Here is a 20373-nt window from a genome sequence, read left to right as displayed (position 1 = left end):
CAATGGAATCACCATCGAATCAGTACTGAAGGAGGGCTATCGCCTTTGCAACTTTGGTCAGAAAGCATTGTAAGATGTGCAACACAAAGCAACTCAACTTACTATCAAGTACTTACAAGACAACGTACTATCAAGCAATGAAGTTGAATCATATGAAATAGAAGCACGTGAAGAAATCGATAATGTAGCTGGTGTGGTTGTACCTGAAACAACACTAAATTTAATTGAAGATCAGTTTGCCTATATTGCAGCTTTAGCAAGTCAAAACAACAACTTATTTGACAAAGCTCACACGTACATGCATGTTGTGAATGCCATTAACGCAATGTTTTAAGAATTTTTAAGCTTACAGAAGAGTGAACCATTTGCCTAAAGAAAATGTTATTACCTTTGTAAAAAAATTTGTATGATTTTTGTCTGAGCATGCACTTAGTAATTAATTTCAACTTTAATGTTTTCATGAAAACGCACATGGTAATACTAGATTGAAAATGGTGGTGGTATAAAATATATAATTGCTTTTCAAGTGAAAAGTTCAATCTTAACTCAGTCTTACTGTACAATTTCATAGCCTCCAATACTGTTTTATTAAACATCTGAATTACGTAATCCATTTTAGCATTTTTCTTAGGCACCCTGCTGGGGAATTTTTTAGGAAGGTGCGCTTTCCCCTGCCACCCCCCAGATAATCCACCCCTGATGATCACGCATGTCAATGCAATTGAAGTATATATCAAGGCACACAGTAACTATGTGTAAGATTGCTCTGTAATATTCATGTAATAATATACGTAGATATGCCTGACTAATTTCAACAATTTGTCAAACAATGTCAACTATTACAGTAAGAATTGGCAACAAAAATTAAGTTTGCCATCTATGTTAGGGAATACATTTGAAACATTGGAAACTCTTTCAATTTCCGAGTAAATACATTGAAATAAAAACAACTTATTAAGCAACAATCAAAATGCTTTTGCTATCTTGAGTTTGTACTTTCATTAACAGATATGACGTAACAACAAGGGTAAAATGATATGATTCTTCTAAAGCAGCGACCTTCTTCATGGCAAGGCTATTTTTGCAAATTTCATAATTTCTTGCCTGCTTATGTCACTTATTAAAAATAATGACTACGTAAATCCAAGAATTGTTATTTTTATTGCCAATATCTTAACTGAACTATAAAAATTTAACGAAAGATAAAATTTAAAAAACGTTCCAAAACTTTAACAATTAAACACCAATAATACTTAAAACTAAAACGTAACATTTCATCAAACTATATTTGTTGTAAGAACAGTTATTCTTATGTAGTCTATGAATGCCTACTTTTACATTCCTACCGAGAAGTAAAAGACTGCTTAGATGACTCAAGAACAGCTTTTAATGATGCATTGAATGACTTTTGATCAATAAGCTGGTTTGGAAGAGTGACACTAATTAGGCAAGTAGAAGCAAAAAACGAAGTGGCATTATTGAATTTTACTTTTATCTTACCTAATCCAAAATTTGGCAGTCTGGTGGAACCTGTAGTAAAAATCAGAAATTTTTCAAGAATTGGATGATCTGCATTAAGAATAAATTGCTGCAGATTATTAGCAATTGTTGACTCGCATTCATTTAACACATCTGAGAACTCAAGAGCATCAACCACTGCTGATGGACTCATTTCACGTTCACTGCATGGAAAAAATAGTTCTTGAAACTTGTCTGGAAATTCTTTCATTTTATCTCTAAATCCAAGTGCATTCAATCCTTCGGCAATTTGGTCAAGAACAATCTTTCGCCGGCCAATGACATTATGGATGATTAGTAGTTGAATAATCTTCCTTTTATTTTGATTCTGGTATAAAGTTACAATACATAAAAAATAAACAAAAAGCTGATAAATAAAGGGCACAAATTCATAAACTATGTATGTGTCACACACCAATGAGTCTTTGTGGTTATGGTCACGTTTTATGTTTCAAATCCAATTGCATCATATTAAGTAATATACCATGGCTAAGACAATGGACATATAAATCATCAAAGATGCGTAGCACTATTAGTTCAGATATAGACTACCAGACGTAGACTACCTATTTAGTTCAAATATACAAAGGATCACTAGCATCATACTTATCATTATTTAGTCAAGAAAAATATAACAAGTGAATGCAGACACCATAATGCTTTTCAACTAAAAAATATCTGGAAAAAATCACATGATACATACAGTTAACATTTCTGTAACGCCACATTCAGACATGATGTTGAGACACTCATCCTGTTGATTCTATCAGACGACATTCAATTGTCAAAGTATTTCTATCATCGAAATTATCCAGAAGATTACGCGCCTCCTGAGCAAGATTTGATAAAGATGCTTTACGTTAACTGGCCCCAAAATTACCTTAGAGATTAGTTTGATATCAATCTGTGATTGATCTGGCTGTGAACATGCCCTATATTTAGTTTTAGCTAAGCTAGTGTTTGGGCTTGATTTTTGTGGTTCGTCAAAGATGACACATGAAACTCAAATATTTAATAGTGAAAGGCAAAATGGCTGGATGTATTCAATATGAATATGGCAGACGCACTCTAAACAAAAATAGGCCAGTGAAAGATTGGGTGGAATATGTACCCCCTTGGCCTTTTTGTCGTCAGTGTAAGCCCTCCCCCGGAATGTATTGAGAAATTCATTTCGACAGGTTTATGACTTTGTCTTACGCCATATTGTATGAGTTATTATGCATACATATATGAGTAATAATGCATATTTATATGAGTAAAAACTCATACTTAATTGAGTAATAATGCATACCTATATGTGTAATAATGCATATTTGTGCATGTTAAACCATAAAATTTAACGAAGTTACTCATTGTGGTGTACGAAGCTTACACATTTTTATGAATTCATCTTTTTTATAACTATGTGAACTTTTCACTATCTGTTGATCTTTGTGAGCTTTTCAACATCTTAAACTTTATATGAACTGTTAACCTTATTCTCTTATTTGTAAAAGTTTTGAGATTTTAGATTGCCCAGTATGTCATCTTGTAGTTTATACTTATCTTTTCTGCGCAATGCTAGGATTTAGCTGTCATGTTTTTATAGTCGAAAGCTTATCATTTCAACAGCGTCAAACATGTGTTTAAGGTAAAAACAGCCGGCACTCAAGGGTGGTTTAATGTCCAATCATACTTCACTTCAAATACTGCTTCCGCTGACATTCCACAAAAGCCTATTGAATCAAATGAGAACTCGATGCAGCAAAACGAGGTAGATGAGTGGCATTGGGATCACGAAGAGACGACTAATGCAATAGATGACGATTTGAAAGATAGCAAGGATTTGAAAAGAAATGATGATGGTTGGGATGACAGGGAATGGGGAGACGTTTCAAGTTGGAATAACGAAGGATGGTCCGCTAGTGCCAATACATATACAAAATCAAACAGGACTTACAAGAAAGGAGACTAGTATTTCGCCTTGCTTCATTTTGCACTGCTTTTTAATGGGAAAAATTAGGAACCATAAACAGTCGCGTAGCCAGCTCGCAAATTTGGTCATGCTATGTTAATTTTTCCGTGTTCACTCCCTGTAAAAACAACAGATTACCAAAGAAATAAATATTGATAATGATCTAAAATTTACCTAGCATGACCAAAATTTGCTGGCTGGCTACGCCACTGACCAGAAATGTTTTCATACAACATAAAAAAGGGTGTCTCAAAAATGATGTATTTTTACAAGGCGCTTCCTTTTGCTGTCTATTAGAGCATGACAGCATCGGCTTGAGCACTGGAGTTATTGAAATATAAGATGAAAGTTTTTTTAATTTCAATTATAATAATATAAGAGAGTATAAACCATGTTATTTTTCTTTTAGTCCCACTGAAAATGTAGGTCACGTTTTTTGTCACAAGGTCCTTGGTTAAGGTGCTTTTTTTACCATCTTCAATTGATAATTACACTATACGCAGCAGTCTGTGTTTGAAGTCAATTTTAGCTTCCTTCGACATCAACGCCTGTATTCTAAAAGCTCACTTACACTCACACTCTTTGAGTGCGGCACAGAGATCTCGCTCCCACTTGTGAAAGTCCATTCAGCATTTAGTAAAGTGAAAATATCTTCTTTGAATAGTTGTAAGGCAATTTTTAAGCCCTGTTTGGTGAATGTGAGTATGAATGATCTTTTAGAATGCAGAAGCAAGACCTTAAAGTTCTCACTAACATTTATTGTACATTTTAACAAAGTCCTGTATAATTAAATGGCACAGCTAACTTGAAGATCAAATTTTTCTCTGTCTTTCAAAGTATAAATTAATTCATTCATTTGACTAAAATATTTCGTTTTTGAAATCTGATGAGGTGGCACCTTTGAAATCTCTTTAATTTTGGCAAGGGACCTTTATGAATAAAAATGTAAATATTGAACAATTGTAGAGTAAAAATAAATTATGAAGAATTTAAGGAGTGGTAACTGTAAATGTTGCTATGTTCTGTGGTTTTGAAAATGAATTTAAGTTTGTACATGAATTACGTAATGATAAATAATGAAAACGTAACTATAGAAAACAAATTACTTCAGGATAGGAGCTACATAACTATTTATTGCTTATTTTAATTGGGTTTCAGTATTGTATTTCGTGCCATGACCAACAGTACACTTGTTATTTAATACATCTGAGTAATTACGTTTTACTAACTACTGAGTAGGATTGACTTATCAATTAACTTGTTTACAAAATTTTTGCATGTATTTTGTCTCTTTAGGAATAAAAGCTTCTCGAATTTTACCTTTTACAATGGCAATATTTTCGTAAGTGTGGTAGTGAGTCAGCAATACATTTCGGTTGATCACCGTATTTGTTTATTCTGCTAACACCTTCTTGAACTAAAAATTTTCCATTTAAATACAGCACACTCGCCTCAAACATTCCGTGATTTGGGAGTGTAACAAAGCTGATTTGATATCTACAATGATCCTTTGCATTAAAAACGCTTGAGTATATGGGCTCATAACCATCTTTACCTGATTGCTTAAACCTAAGAACGTTAGCGTTGGGAGTCTCTATTTCGGCTCTGTTCATTTTAAAAAGAGTAAGTTTAGAGCATTTTTCTGCGCCTAATTCCTCTTTAAAATTCAATTCATTGATATGACTGATAGCTTCTAACGCAGCTCTTTGCAAATGATTGTGCTCATGATCAACAACTGACCAGTGCAAACATGGACACCAGTGTGATGGGATGCTTGCATCCTCGCAAGAACGATCTAGGGGTACTTCATTTAGTAGGCTCATCCCATGCCCTGATTCTTTCGGTTCATTTGGATACTCCAAAATGTGATTGAACGTTGCATGTAAGTCAAACCAACTTGTCAATCGCTTGGTATTAGCTTCCAAATTTTTTGCCAATTTAGGGTATTTTTTCTCAAACCAAGTAGGAAATGTCATTGTGAAGAGAGGAAGCCTTTCTTCTAACTTTCCTTGAATTGTCTCTCTGAACGTTCCATATCTCCAACCGTGATCTCCCAGTATGATCAACAAAGTATCATTTAAATATCCAAGTTCACGAAATTCTTTCAGGAATGTGTATAAATCTTCGTCCACGTACTGTACGGCATTGAAGTCGTTGTGTGATATTTCTCCTGTTAATGATAAAATACGTAGCTCATATGTTTATGAACATCAATTGAAGTCGAGACAAAAAAACAATTACCCATTAGATGTAAAAGAAACTTCCTGCGCCGAGGGTAGGCTTGGTATATCTTTCTCGCCAAATTAAGATGATAGTTGTAAATTTTTTCACTGCCATGACAATGAGGAGAGTTCTTTGAGTAGCCTTCCGCCGCGATAAAAAACGACCGTGGATAATAATCAGTGGGTGGATCTTCAAAACCCATCAATCTATAGTTGAAAGTTCCAACGCTTGGTGAATCTTCACAAAATGTTGTGAAGTTGTGTGCTGAAGTAAAGAATTTGAATAATGTAAAATCGGAAAATACTTTAGTTATGCATGAAATATTATCATATAGTTGACTGGTCGTTTTGTGGTGAGGAGGTTTATTATAGTGAAGCATTTTAACAACATCAAATGTCACATTTGTACTTTAAAACAATACTAAATATTGATATATGAACATGTTGAAATATTGAAGAAATATAAATAATCTAGTTACGTTTTATCGACAATCATAGTAAACTAGAAGAGCTTGTATAACATCCACTCACATTTTGCCCTTTTAAAAATAAAATTCCAGTCATCAACTGTTTTGGCATTCGCTTCTCCTCGTCGTGACTCGTAGTATTCTTGTTCACCCTTCCCAGTTAAAAATGCTGCCACCTGCTCTGTCGTACCATCACCTACCACGCTATGACCCATGAAAATATAACCATGTAGAACGTCGCGTATAAATTTGTATGATTTTGGCAGCTGTCTTTGCGCATGACCGTTGGATGTTGAGTCAATACCAATAATGAGGATGTTTAAATCCATCTCTGTATCGGGATGATGATGATGAAAATTTTTCATCTTTTGCTATGACTTGTATTAAATACTCCTTCACTGTTGTTTTATCATCTAAGGTCATCGTAAGCTCAATGTGTTCATGAGGTACTTGGAATTGTTCAAAAGTGGTAATTTCAACCGGGTCACTCAAAGAAATTTTAAAGTCATCTTTTTTAACTCGATTTATGCTTCGGTAACTGGCTAATGCTACATCAGATCCTATGTTAAAAGAAAAGATACTTTTCATTTGTTTATACCGACAAAGCACATCAATGTCAGAAAAGAACTTCAGTAGTCACTTAATACGATAGTAAGTAAGATCTAGGGAATAACAAAATATTAACACAAAACTAAATACTGACTTTCACAAATAGAATTAAAATGACTCACCGAATATTTTTAAAGTCCTCCATCCAACACAGCTCGTTGTTTTGTTGCACACTTTAGTGGTTCCTTGAGTTCTTTAACTAGATCCATTGCGTGTGGATGAAATGGATCTATTTTTGGAATATTGCACTTTGCATAGCCTAACAAATTGCTGGAGTCTTCTTGTACTTTAATTGGCTGAGCGCAATAATTCTGAAGAACAGTATAAATAAGTATAATTTTGGCTTAAAGAAATGAAGTTAGCTACATCGAACGTGCATGTGGATAGCCTGAATTGACAACCTCGCAAATGAAGGCATGACAGTCATAAAATGAAGCGAATCAATGAAAACAGTCGAAACGATATAGTAAATATGTCATTTTATAAACATGAAGCAAAAAGATGGAAGCCAACAAGTTTTATCAACAACTTTAGAATTAAAATAAAACACATTCTCTCATATCGTTTGCAGCGTATGTTGGAAGAAAGATAACCGGCAAATGGATACAAAATGCATAGACGCCTTGTTTACACATAGATAAAACGAATATACTTTTGAAGCACACCATATCCAAGTTGGTTTTCACATTCATGGCAAAAACCGGATGTAGTCATTTAATGAGTAGCAGAGAATGCATACTCAACTGTCTATAAATACTGCTTTCGCTGTTGAATGTTGAATGTTGAAATGTTGAAATTTATCGTCTGCGACATAAAAGTTGTTATGACGCGATTTCAGTCAGCTCAATCACCATATGCCACTTTTGTGTTTACTTCTGGCGATTGCTACTCTAACAATTTTGTAAAATTTGAATAATTTTTCTTAATGCCAAGCTAACGCATGCGCACTGTGTGGCGTATATTATTGTAAAAATGGCGTCACTGAACTGTTTATAGAACTGTCTGTAGAACGTAACGCCATTATGTATGTATAGTTCCCGCCGTTGTTAGGCATCGTGGAATATTTTATCTCAAAACTAAACGGCAAAATCAATTGATCGAGACGAGTTAACAACTTTAGTTCGTCGGACAAGACGAATTAAACGCTAAAGTCGTCAGGACGGTTAATTCGTCTTAAGGCCGTCTTTATCCTTTGAGGATTTAAGAGACGCAGTAAATAGATTCGTCTTAAGTCTTCCAGAACAGTGCTTTAGAAGTGGGGGGGAGGTGCTTGGGGGAGGAGCCCCCCTTCTACCTTTGAAATGGGTAATTTTAAAAGGGCACTATTGACAAAAACGTCAAGAGAGCCCTCCATCTGATAAATTTAGTTCTACAGCACTGGTCCAGACGTATTATCCGTCTTAGGCATAAAAAAACGGCCATTGCCGAACAAGAGCTAGACAATGTTGAATACATGTTGAGTCAACATGTTGAATGCGTTAGCACGTAGGTTTATGCCGACAACATGGTGATTCGTATTGTATTTAGCACATGAAAATAATTAACATTTTCGTCAGTTTTTTCTCGGCGAAATCTTAGTAGTTTAAAGCGAGACGGTGTTTTGTGCTTTCTTTAGCAATGTACATCATCCAAACCACAGGAAAACATAGTAACGAGTCTTCATGACATTCGCATTACTAGAAATTCAATATCCATCTAGTGGTATATATTCTAAGAAAAGCCAGCTGGAGCATTTAATGGCCGTAACGGCAGAACAAATTTTCTCGTGAAAAATACATGCCGGCCCGTATGTTTACGTGCTGTAAACTTTTCACGACAAATTTTTATGTAACAAATATACTTTCTCATATATTAAATGTCAACATGATACATTTGGAGGTTGCTCAATTTTCCATATGTTATTGTAGATCATACACACGCACAAAATGGGTCACATGTGGAACAAGTACTTTACAAGTACATGTGTTCAATAGCTCACATACTATAGCTTTTATAAGTTTTAAACAAACACATTTGTTATGAGAAAAATTTGCTAAGGTGCCAGGGAAAAAATTTCTGGTTTTGTTCTTCTTTAAATGGGTAGTATTCGTTTACATTTTTATATTGTTTCTATGATATACTGATACATACCATTCCGTTCTATTGCTTTTCAGAATGTTGTCGATTACATTACAATATAAATAAAAACCCACTAAATTGATTTTTATTTGAATTTTAAATCTGTGGACGATGAATATAAGTTTTAATTGGCTTTTATAAATACTGAACTCACATTAAAGACGGCATCTTCAATAAGATCTTTCATGAAGCGGTAAACACAGAATACAACCAAGAGTGAAACGATGTAGAACGCGAGGCGTTTCCTCGAATTTCGCATTCTAAAGTAAAAAGCAAGTAATTGATACACAAATATGCGACTGAGCGAGCATCAAAACTAAATTTCGTCCGACAGCATTTCCTAAACATTTTACAATAAAGAATTCACTCAGACCAACTGTACATCGTTGTTTACTTTAGCATAGAGTTTTATAAATTTACCTGATACTATACATGGTAAATATCTTCTTTTTTTCGGAGTTGCTATGTTGCAACATTCAACATTCATTAACCTTCTTTCAATAAATTATTCAATAACCATCAGCTTTCTATCCTAAAAAATGCCATCGCATACAATTTGTTTTGACTGTTAAATTTAAGCACCTGACCACAAGAGCCTGATTCAAATTGTAAAGAGCAACCTGTAGTTTATTGTCTTCCAGTTGTTTGATTTATTCACGTTTCAATGTACAACATGTGCACAGTAAGTTAACAGTTGTCGGCAGGTGAAGCTTTTACAGTTTCACTTTTAGACTCCACAAGAGCAACATAAAAGCCCTTCACGATGCGTGAACTTCCGTTAGAGAATTTCCTTGCTCCAATCACAAACCGTGTTTTCTCTAATACAAGATTTTTGTGGCCTCAGTGACATTTCTGAGCTCACGCCAGCTGCATTGACCATAATTGAACAAAAATAAATCTGGAACGATAAATTACCCCGACTTATCGTTACACATGGATTTTAGTTCAATAGCCGGCGGTGATAAATTTATGGCGTTTTTAAGCCCGAAAAAAGTGACATTTATAAAACAGCTAACTCAAATTTTAAATTTTATAGCAAAACTGGCATAAATATGGCGTGCACACACGGACAAATCACGCCATTTTTACGGCATTTTCGCGACGTCTTAGACAATACGTCGTCTTTGCTGAATTTCACTATTCATATATATATAAAGATCTTATGGCAGTTTTAGTCGTAACATTGGACTGTGGCCAGTTACAATCTCAAGCCAGAAAATGTATGACTGATGGCTTTTTCAAAGGTGCTAAAGATGTTCAACAATGTGGTAAGAATGCTGACAAAGTTTTTATCCTAACAACCAAGACATAGGATATGTACAGCACAACGAAAATGCACCGCTGATCTTTTCTATCCACAAAACCACATGAGCATGTCCACGCGTTTTTCAAGTTCAAAAAAACGTATGTAAAATAAAAGTATACTCAGTTCAATCATTATAATCATATAGATGTGACAATGAACTCAGAAGCATTGTACTATAGTGTGATTAAATATTTATAACAAGCAAGACAGTTAAGCACTGTCTCCTAAACCTGTAATTTGTTGTCTTTGTGCTGTTTGATCTTTTCACATTTAAATCCTTACAACTGGTGGAATTTTTACCTACTTGTTGAGTTGTTGTCGTTTGTAAATGCCATCGACATCGTTCACAAAAACAGATGCTGCGTCAGTGTGGTTATTTAATTATAAATCAGCACATAGAATCAACAGCATATGACTGTACTATGAAACAACATCAAAATGACCCAACTAAAACTTAAAGTCTTGTCAATTGCATCTCAGTGCATCTTATGGCAGTTGGCCATATATTATCGTATTCACATTCAATGTATTCACAATTCCAGCTGTGACGTAGCTAACAACGATGACTGGGGGGGGAGGCAATATTCATATATTTGATAGGTAATGGCATAGCTTCTCATGCAATATGGGAAAAACAAACACTCGTGAGTTTTTCAAAGACTTCAAATTGCACTCGTCCAAAGCTAGAACGAGGTATCTACTTTAAGCAGCGTTCATGTTTTTATCCTGAAACATCTTGCAAACAGTGAACTGTAAACTTTTTCGCCAAAGAAAATTTACATAAAACTTACGCCAGCAATTCTAATTGCTTTGTTTACAACAACAACAATTAAACTTTCCCGCCTTTGAAATGTTTTATTTTGATTGGCCCTTAGATCACTTCTTTGTTTGACTCACCAATCAGGAGCACATTTTTCAAAACTAATGAAAATGAAAATTACCATCGATGTGATGCAACTAAGTGAATAACATAATCTACGTGAGAGAAACATTAATAGCTAGTTGCTGGGAAAACATCACCGATTTTCAAAATCATCCGCCATTTTGAATACAGAATAGATGCCTATCGATGAACTCTACAACAACTGGAAGGCTAACTCAATATACACATGCCTAGACTTGAATTTCGAAGTGATGTATTTTGCCTCCGTACCCTAAATGGCGGCGATCATGCAGGCTTCAAAGATGGCTGCCAAGTTAGCCTTCCAGTTGTATTAGAGTTCATTGGTGCCTATGATGCACAACTGCAACGTATCAAATTGTACCGGCGGTAACTACATCAAAATCTTGATCACAAAATTGACTTGAGAGACAAGCAGGTTGAGACATGGTTTTGTAAATAGCACTTGTCTTTTCCTCTCAAGAATTATAAACTTTATGAAAGAATGTTAACTATAAACATTCATCTTAATGTTCATTTAATTATAAAGTTTGCTGGTTTGCGCCAAACACGATTTAAAAAAAAACACAAACACACATATTCCCATGGGATTTTTAATTTTTGTTTGATCAGTTTGGCGTATTTTCTTGGGCTCTAATTATCTCACACGACAAAACAAAATATTCTCTTTTATTTAAAGAAATTTTTGAGAAATATGAATAAAAAGGCAACACCGCAAATAATTCAAATTATTCAGCCGATTGTAGCACGCCTTGTGGCGCAATTCATCATTTCTTCGCGACTTTCTATCTTCTTGCGTACTTCTTTCGCTCTTGAATACAATTCATCCACCTTGTCAAAGATTTCGTCCATATCTTTACGCTCGCTGAGAAGACCATAAAATACTTTGGGAAACGGAAATTGAGTACTCTGCAAAATACATTTACTTACCCTTCACATTTAGAAGATAAAATATCACACACTTTTTATGCAACATAATTAAAAAAGCTTTTCTCAAATAGGGCACTAAGATAAAGCGTGTTGCCATTTAATGAGTCAAACACTTACTCTTCTTCGCTTTATGCGAGGTGCCATGTGTTCTGTCTCATTTTCCTCTTCATATAAAGGCTGCACTCTGGCTGGATGTAAGCCACTCGCGTCTTTACCAAAAACGCCGTAATTATTGCCAAAAATATTTACAGCCTAAGAAAGTTTCAAGTAAAAATGGTATAGGTGTTCCTAAGGAAAATTGAAAAGACGGCAACATTAAAACAAGTATAACAGGTTCTGCAATTTCATTGGTCGAGAGCTATGATTTATAAGAGGACATAGGCACGGAATTAACGTCACAGAAAATTTCATGTTTATAGAAACAAACAAATGGGAGTTATATTTGAAAATTTATAGCAATACCTCCCTGAATGAGAAAATAAAGATATTCACAAAGACTTAATTGAGGTAGTTAACGTATTTGAGCAAAAAGAAAAGAAAAAACCAGGTTTTCAAATATTAATTTGTACTTTGTCTTCGATAACATAATTTCAACAAAATTGATCAGCCAGTGCTTGTTTATTTTGTTAGCCAATCACATTTTATCACATGATGAAGCTAGCCAATAGCATTTCTTCAATCCTATAGACTCGTAAGCGTGATATTTGCAAAATCTAGACTTTTCAATGAACCAAGTGTTGGGAGACAAAGAAAACAAACTGTTTGACCGTTTAATTTGGGAATTTTTTTGATTTTATTATATAAAACAAATAGATACCATTTAACCGTTGTCTATACAGTTGTAGATACACGGATAAGACGTCATTTGTGATAAAAAAACAACACTCGCCCCGGCGGCTCGTGGCCACTTTTAGTTTTTATCACAATTGACGTCATAGCCGTGTACGTATAACTGTATAGACAACGATTAAATGTTATCTATTTGTTAAATAGTATCTTTTATTTAGTTCACACTCGTCTTCAAAAAATCGTTAATGTTCGTGGCAGAAAAATGTGTCACGCTACTGGAAATGCGAGTGTTGCTCGGTTGGTTACAGTTATCTGCTGATTTTATGAGAAGCTGCAGTTTAATATATATCAAAGTTTGAATACTTGGCAAAAGTAGAAAACTTCACCTCTAGCATTCCACCTAGTTTCAATCTCAACTTTTTCATGAAAACACTTGCACTGCTGAATTCCAAAAACTGGAGTCTCTCTTTCAACGTTGGCTGTTGAGAATTTTCATTCTCCATTCTTGCAGCGTTCTTGAGAAATCTTTGGATGATAAACATGGCAAACGCCATGATTGTGAAAAACAAAAACGGCAATCCAATCATGCCCAACGCAATGGTCAAAATGGTGAAGAAGATAGCGGCTGAGCTGCATACAAATCCAATAACGAGAACTATGAATCCGGCTATAATTAATGCAATAGGAATGCACAGTGGCGCACAAACAGCCGTCAGTAACATAATGAAAATTTTATGCATTGAAATGAAATTATTTTTCTTCATGTCAGTTTCGCACTTATCAATTACTGTAGAACTAATGACATTAGTAATTATTCCAATTAAGAATTGTCATAATTAGTGTTGCGTATTTAATTCAAAGTAATTAAACTAATTATTTCCTCAAAGTTTAAGTACTAATTCAATTTCAAATGTATACTATAGTAAATGTTTGACATGATTTTTAAATTGTAGTAATATAAGATGGCAAAGAAAAGGGTCGTTTTCCTCGCAAGTAAAGCTCTCAGTGCTCGTACGATAGACAAACGAAGACAATGGGGAAACCATTTCAAAGCATGGGTAAATGCGTGACTAACGACAATGAATAATAATAATTTTAACTTAACATAAGCGAAATTTAACTAACATGACGCATCGTCTAAGACGTCGTGAAAATGATGTGATTTTCCCATATTTTGATCCACGGCGGAAAACAAAACTCGTTGTTTTCTCGGGAGCGTGCGTGTCGAGGAAACCTTTGGGGAAGTCAAGAGCAGATCAGTGCAAGCCCGAAACCGAAGGTCGAGGCTCAGGGTTGCACATGCTCAAGTGTTCTTACACACGTCGGCTCCGAGGTTTGTATAAGCCTGTGAAAGCACAAAAAATATCTTTTATCTCTTTTGTAAACAATTATGCGAAACAAACAAATTTAAAAGAAACGTTTTAAGTTTTCCTCTAACATGTATTCATGATTGATTAGCAAATTCTCTTTAATTATTGATTGATTGATTTGATTAGTTGAGCACAGGTTGGTTTGCACAGGCTAATGCAAATACGGCTGTAAACCAATTAGAGCCATTAATGATTAGAGCACGCGTTATATTTTTCTTCCCCTCCCAGCCTCTAGCCCTTTATCTCTCCCCATCCTCTCCCCTTCAAAGATCTACGTGTGATGAACGGTTACTATAGATTTACTGCACTAAGATAAAGTAGACAATTGGTAGCGACCGATGAGCTGATAAACCGTTGGCTCAGGTAACTTAAAAGCGCGGAGTACCGCGGGAAGATTTAAAATCCTACCAAATCTTGTCAAAGTCACGACGTGAAAATTTTACATTTTAAATTTTGATTATTTCTGATAAATGGCCGAATCAAAACAGCTTCAACAAGAAAATAAAGATCGCGAGTGAGTGTTTTGTAACGTACTCTATGTTTACAGTTTTGAAGAGCATCTATCGATCGAGTGTTTATCTCCCACTTCCCCACCTAACGTTATGTTGCGTTTCTAGATCTTCACACCTGAAACATTTTCATATTTGATTTTTTAGGAAAGAAAGGATACCATGCCGGTAAGTTATTGTCGTGTCCTTTAAATGTGATTGAAGAACACAATTATTTTGAAAATGTTTTAAATTATTTACAGTTTTGACTGTAAATTGACAATAAATTGACTTTAATGTAGGTATTTTATTCGTGGATCATGCCGAGAAGGTACCAGGTGTGCATACTCTCATGATGAAGCTGATATTCCTGTAGGTTAAGTAAATTTCACTCAATCCCCAGTGTCAAGTGATGTTGGGAGGTTTTTGCTGCATTGTTTTCTCAATATTCTCATTTTTTATTGTTATTATACTTATTATTATTGTTGTTTCTATTATTATTAAAACAAATGAAGTATTTTTATTCAGCACTAATTCAGCAATAAAGTCATATCCTTTCTTAGAAACATTAAGCTACAATAAATACATGGCTTATGTGTATGTTTCAATGAAAATTTGTTTTAAAACATATCTTTATTGACAATGCATATGACTATTCTGTGTAAATTTAAAATGTTTACAAAACAATTGCCTCAAAGGTTCTTAGCACCAATGGTAATTATAGATTGTACAAGCAATTAGCTTTACATTTACTAATATGCACTTTTTCAAAAATAACATATTGTTTTTATCTTCAAGGTATGTCGATATTTTCTGGGAGGATCTTGTTTGTACGGTGACAAATGTTGGTTTCAACATCCAAAGGATGATTATAACATGTCAAGGTAATGATGCATAGAATCATAACTACCTATAGATATGATTTAACTTTATTAGATAAACACAATAAAATGTGTGCAGTGATTGGTCTCTAGCTGTGTTTTCATTAACCTGTGAAAACTGATCTGGGCTCAACCAATCAAATCAATCAATCAATCAATCAAAGACAATATGCAAGTCAATCATGAATACATTTTAGAGGAAAAATTAGAATGTTTGTTTGAAATTTGTATGTTTTGCATTATTGTTATCTTATAAAAGAAATAAAAGATGTTTTTTGTGTTTGCACTGGCTTATGCAAATCTCTGAGACATTTGTGAGAACCTCGAGCAAGTGCAACCCTTGACCTTAGTTCTTGGGCTTGCACTGATCTGCTCTCAAGTTCTCCCAAACAGTGTCGGATCTAGGGTACTTCAAAATAAATTATAGCTGCTTGATTTTCAATTCATCAGAAAAACGCTATTGGTTTTGAATTTCTAACAAATATAATTTTACCAATGAACTTGTCTCTTAGGTGCTTAGAAATGTTAATATATTCCAAATTGCGCTGCAGTAATTAATTTTGAGGTACCCAAGATCCGCCACTGCTCCCAAAAATCTCGGGTGGCATAAGCCTGTACAAATGCAGTAAACATCTTTTATTCCTCAAATAATCAATTTTTTCCATAATAATTTTCCATAATTTGTTTCAAAGTTGTTTTTACTATTTAATTATTGTCAGATACTGTATTTACAATTAATCTATTATATTGGTCATAGGTATCTTTTAAATTACACCAATCACATGGCAAAAGTTCAAGGGTGTAACTTTGGTCATCACTTTTGAGGAGGGAGGACCTAATTTGTATGACATAACTGCTAACTTTAAATTTTGGGGGAACGTGAGCCTTTTATCATTTAAAATCATTTCCAAAAGTATAAATTATTTTACTTGCAAAAGAAAAATGATTATTTTAAGGCGTACTCCACACGTGTGCTGTAAACCTTGGAAAATTATGGTATGATTAGATTATTTTCACATTTATTCTTAGCTCCTTCGACGAATACATCGTTCCTCCAGAAAGTATTTTCTCTTTTGGTAATATTTTCAGCAACTGTAAGTTTATCTTGTTTGTATTCAATAATTATTCCATTGTTTTGCTTGTGGTCGTACAAAGGTACGTAAACCGTAGTTACATCTGCACTGCTGTCTACTCAGCACAGCAGTCCAGAAAGAAAGCATTTGTTATTAAGCATTTTTTTGTTTGAGCACATTGTCAATGGAGGAAAATGTCATGAACAACGAGCATTAAGTCAATTTTAAGGGGGATTTTAGACAAGCATTTTTCGACAGGTGAACAAGCAAGGTTTTACTAAATATTTCTTTTCAATGCTTCAAACTTGCCGAGGGCGTTTTTTTTTTAATTTCTTTTTGGTGCAAAACTTAAAACGAATGAACTGAATATGATCCAAACTGCATTTTCCAATTGTAGTTCTAATTACAAATGCTTTAATTCATGAATAAATCAATGTCCAACTATATAATATAATATGGGATAATATTATACTTTCTAATCTGTATGAAAAAAGGTCCGGAGTCGCCACCTTTAAGCAATTTAAATCTCTTGATGGCGGCTGCAATATCAACTGCTTGGTCCGAAGTGAATAACAGCGAAGACAAATGTGAAACTCCTAAGGTTTCGATATCATTGGAAAAAGCAATTGAAATGTGGAAAACATAGTCAATGCAGGTATGAACAAGAACGCAGTAATTTCATTTTATTCAGGGGCGTAATTACTGGGTGGGGGATTTGAGGGGTGGTTCACACACCAAAAGTTGTTTTCGTCCTACAAGAAAGTGTTTCGAGGACAACTGATTTTTTTGGAAAATTTAAACGTGAAATCTTTCGACAAAATCTGTAGAAAAACCATTTTAGCAGAAATAATTACAAAAGTATACCATGTTCTTTTGTCTGGCAAACTAAATACCGCGTTCTCTTCGGCAAGTTAACAGGTCACTCCTCCAATCTCGAAACCCAAGTTAAGCTCAATAGCTTTAGGTTGTCAATCGTTGCCATACAGATTGTTTTTGACATGATTTTTATTTTTTTATTTTTGGTTCGGTCTTTCGTAAAACATAGTTTATCTTTTTTGAAGATAACGATCGGAAACTTCAGGATTTCAACAAATCGATGGACGACAGCTGCGAATCTTTACAGTTTTGGACGACATCAACCTATTTTTTAATAAGCTTAGCAAATTCGATATCAAAAATTGGCCTTACTCAGATGTTACTGAGCTTCTGTGTCTGATTGCCGAGTTTGAAAGTGAGGAAACGATAAATCGCGATTTGAGTAATGACTTATTTTTTGGCAATGTTCTCGTTGAGTTATTACGTTCATGGAAGCCATCAGGATCAATTACGGCCGAGTATCTTGTATCACTTTGCAACCAAATGAAAATTGATATGACACAATTAATTATCTGTTGGTTGGCTATCCTTGTCGTCTTGAGGACTTTGATTGTTTTCTCGGCGAAGTTTTGTATCACATAAGACAGAAGAATCCAGATGTTTGGAATAAAGATTGGTTAGCATATCTACTTGAAAGGTTTGAGAGTAACCTTGAATGCTCTGATGTTGATGCGGTTGACGTTCTTTCCAGTTATGGCAGGCTCCTAAACGATCCTGCTGAGTTAGGGGAAATCGCTCGTGCCTATCTAGAAAAAACAGGTCTTCAAAATAGCTTTGAGTGTCGCTGCAAAACTCCAGAATGTCATTGTCCAATTGAAGTTGATGAAGGCGTCGCATTCATTTTATTTGATGGTTTAAATAGAAGATTGAAGTGGAAGATTAATGAGAAGAAAGCTTTCTTTTGCAAAGCTGTTGACGGATTGTTTTTGAAAGGAGTTCTTTGTCAACTTGGTAATGTACAACGATGGTTAAATTTTCAATAACGTATGAGTTATTTATCTTGACTCAAAAATTCATCCCTACGTTGATTTTCCATTTTCATGGGGATGTTTTGCATTTTCTTTGGCATAGGTCTTAGCATGGGCGACGAACGTAGGAAGTGAATGCAAAAGTCGGGAAGAGCCACAGTTGAACAAAGTAAATATGCCTTTATCAAAATGTCCGAATGCAGACTGCAGTAACAACGCAAAGAGAGATTGTTTAAACAACTTATGTGGTTTGTGCTGTAAACGAAGTGGTTTGTGGTGCGATGTTCACGTGAACCTTTTTCCAACTCGTTACCAGACCGTTCGTGCGCATGATCTCGTCAAACCACGTGTAAATTTTTCCACTAAGGAAGATCTTGATTCATTCATGGAAGCAAAGGAAGATGCCAATGCTGTTTGCTTCGGACAGGATTTGTCTGTGACTGATAACGATGTCATCAGAGTTATTGACCTGTGTAAAAACTTAGTTCTGCTGGAGCTAGGTATGCGTGTGTTTACATACTATAGAACAATTATCATAAGCACTTTCCACACAAATGTAGTATGGTGTACAATAGCACTCTTTCAATAGAAACTTTTATCGTACTACACGCCTGTAATTCTTTAAAATTTTGTTTCTTTCTTTTTTATTACAAGGCTCGTGTGATACGGGAAATCCAGGAGGACATGTGACAAATGCCCTATTAAAGTACATTGCACGAAATCGACCTCATCTTCGAAAACTACGATTGGAATCAGCAACATCTGTCAACGACGACGGTGTCATTGAGTTAGTGATGGCCTGCCATCATTTGGAATTTCTCGAGGTTTCAGGAAACGACAAAATCAGTGGCGATTTGACAGATCGCACAATGAAAATATTCTTTGATCTTGATGTGACTCCAAGTCTTAAAACATTGATCATCACCGATCAACAAGGGATCAGCTATGACATTGTGATGAGGTTACGACGCTGCCGACCAAACTTGGAAATAACCGCTGGTGAGACAGACAGCGATAGCATGGCGTGGTCTTTAATCCTGGGCATGACTGGTGGATGGTACGGATCTGGCTTGTATTGATGGCGACACTTGCTTCAGTTTTACATAAAGCTTTACATGAAGTTTTGTAAAATTTTTGTTGTCTATAATATATTGAGTAATTGAGTTGATCTCATTGTGTGCAGATATAAAAAAAAGGAAATGTTTTATTTATCCTTTATGGAAAATTTATATACAAAATTTGAATTATAAAGAGTTGATCTCATTGCGTGAAAAATTCCAGATGAAGTTAAATTGATTGTAATTGAAATCGTGAAAAAATGAAATCTTATGCATGTATATGCTTAATTATTTATTTTGAAACAATATCAAATATATTTATTTTGTTTGATGAATCGAGTATTGCTACATTCAACTTATATGTACAAGGACTTGAGGGTATAATGACGAACACTTTGGGGAATGCTGTTGTCATTGCATTTCAATAACAAGTGAGATAGCATAGTGCAATTATTTATTTTCTATTGCACCTCATCATTAGAAAAATATATTAAACAATTAACTGACAAAGAGGAGAGGTTCTTTAGCTCAGTACCCACCCTAAAGCTAGACTAAATTTTTTTATTAAGTTTCCAATAATCAAATTTCGTCTACGAAAAATCTGCAAAACGAATAGTCTACTACTGAATACTACAAGAAGTGAAGAATGCTAAGGATGTGACCGAAAATTGAATAAAAAGTTTTGTAAAAGTTTTTTCACTATTTTATATTTTCAATAGTTAGACGATTTTCTTGTTTTTTTTTATGATTTATTATTTGTACTCTTGCCATGTGTATCTTTCTTGTCATCGCATCACGCAGGCGAATCATGCTCAGGACTCAGGTGCCTAATGGCCTCTCTGGGA

The 20373-nt window shown here is 34.7% G+C and overlaps 2 protein-coding genes across 2 annotated transcripts; one reads left to right on the top strand and one right to left on the bottom strand.

Annotated features, from left to right (window-relative positions):
* Nucleotides 1-4585: 4585 nt before the first annotated feature.
* Nucleotides 4586-9770, bottom strand: LOC124458321. Its single transcript, XM_047008383.1, has 6 exons — nucleotides 9309-9770; nucleotides 9043-9148; nucleotides 6905-7081; nucleotides 6226-6532; nucleotides 5714-5959; nucleotides 4586-5642 (listed from the first exon to the last, which is right to left on the bottom strand). Exons 1-6 carry the CDS (start codon nucleotides 9362-9364, stop codon nucleotides 4789-4791), a joined length of 1746 nt encoding a protein of 581 aa, XP_046864339.1. The 5' UTR covers nucleotides 9365-9770; the 3' UTR covers nucleotides 4586-4788.
* Nucleotides 9771-14654: 4884 nt separating this feature from the next.
* LOC124458229 lies at nucleotides 14655-19745 on the top strand. Its single transcript, XM_047008310.1, has 7 exons — nucleotides 14655-14698; nucleotides 14841-14861; nucleotides 14975-15044; nucleotides 15471-15556; nucleotides 18017-18458; nucleotides 18574-18970; nucleotides 19125-19745. The coding sequence occupies exons 1-7, from the start codon at nucleotides 14655-14657 to the stop codon at nucleotides 19547-19549; spliced, it is 1485 nt and encodes a 494-aa protein (XP_046864266.1). The 3' UTR covers nucleotides 19550-19745.
* The last annotated feature ends 628 nt before the right edge of the window (nucleotides 19746-20373 follow it).

Source organism: Xenia sp. Carnegie-2017, unplaced genomic scaffold, assembly GCF_021976095.1.
Source record: "Xenia sp. Carnegie-2017 unplaced genomic scaffold, XeniaSp_v1 HiC_scaffold_1, whole genome shotgun sequence".
Classification (NCBI taxonomy): Eukaryota; Metazoa; Cnidaria; class Anthozoa; order Malacalcyonacea; family Xeniidae; genus Xenia; species Xenia sp. Carnegie-2017.
This window is presented reverse-complemented; position numbering and strand designations above follow the sequence as displayed.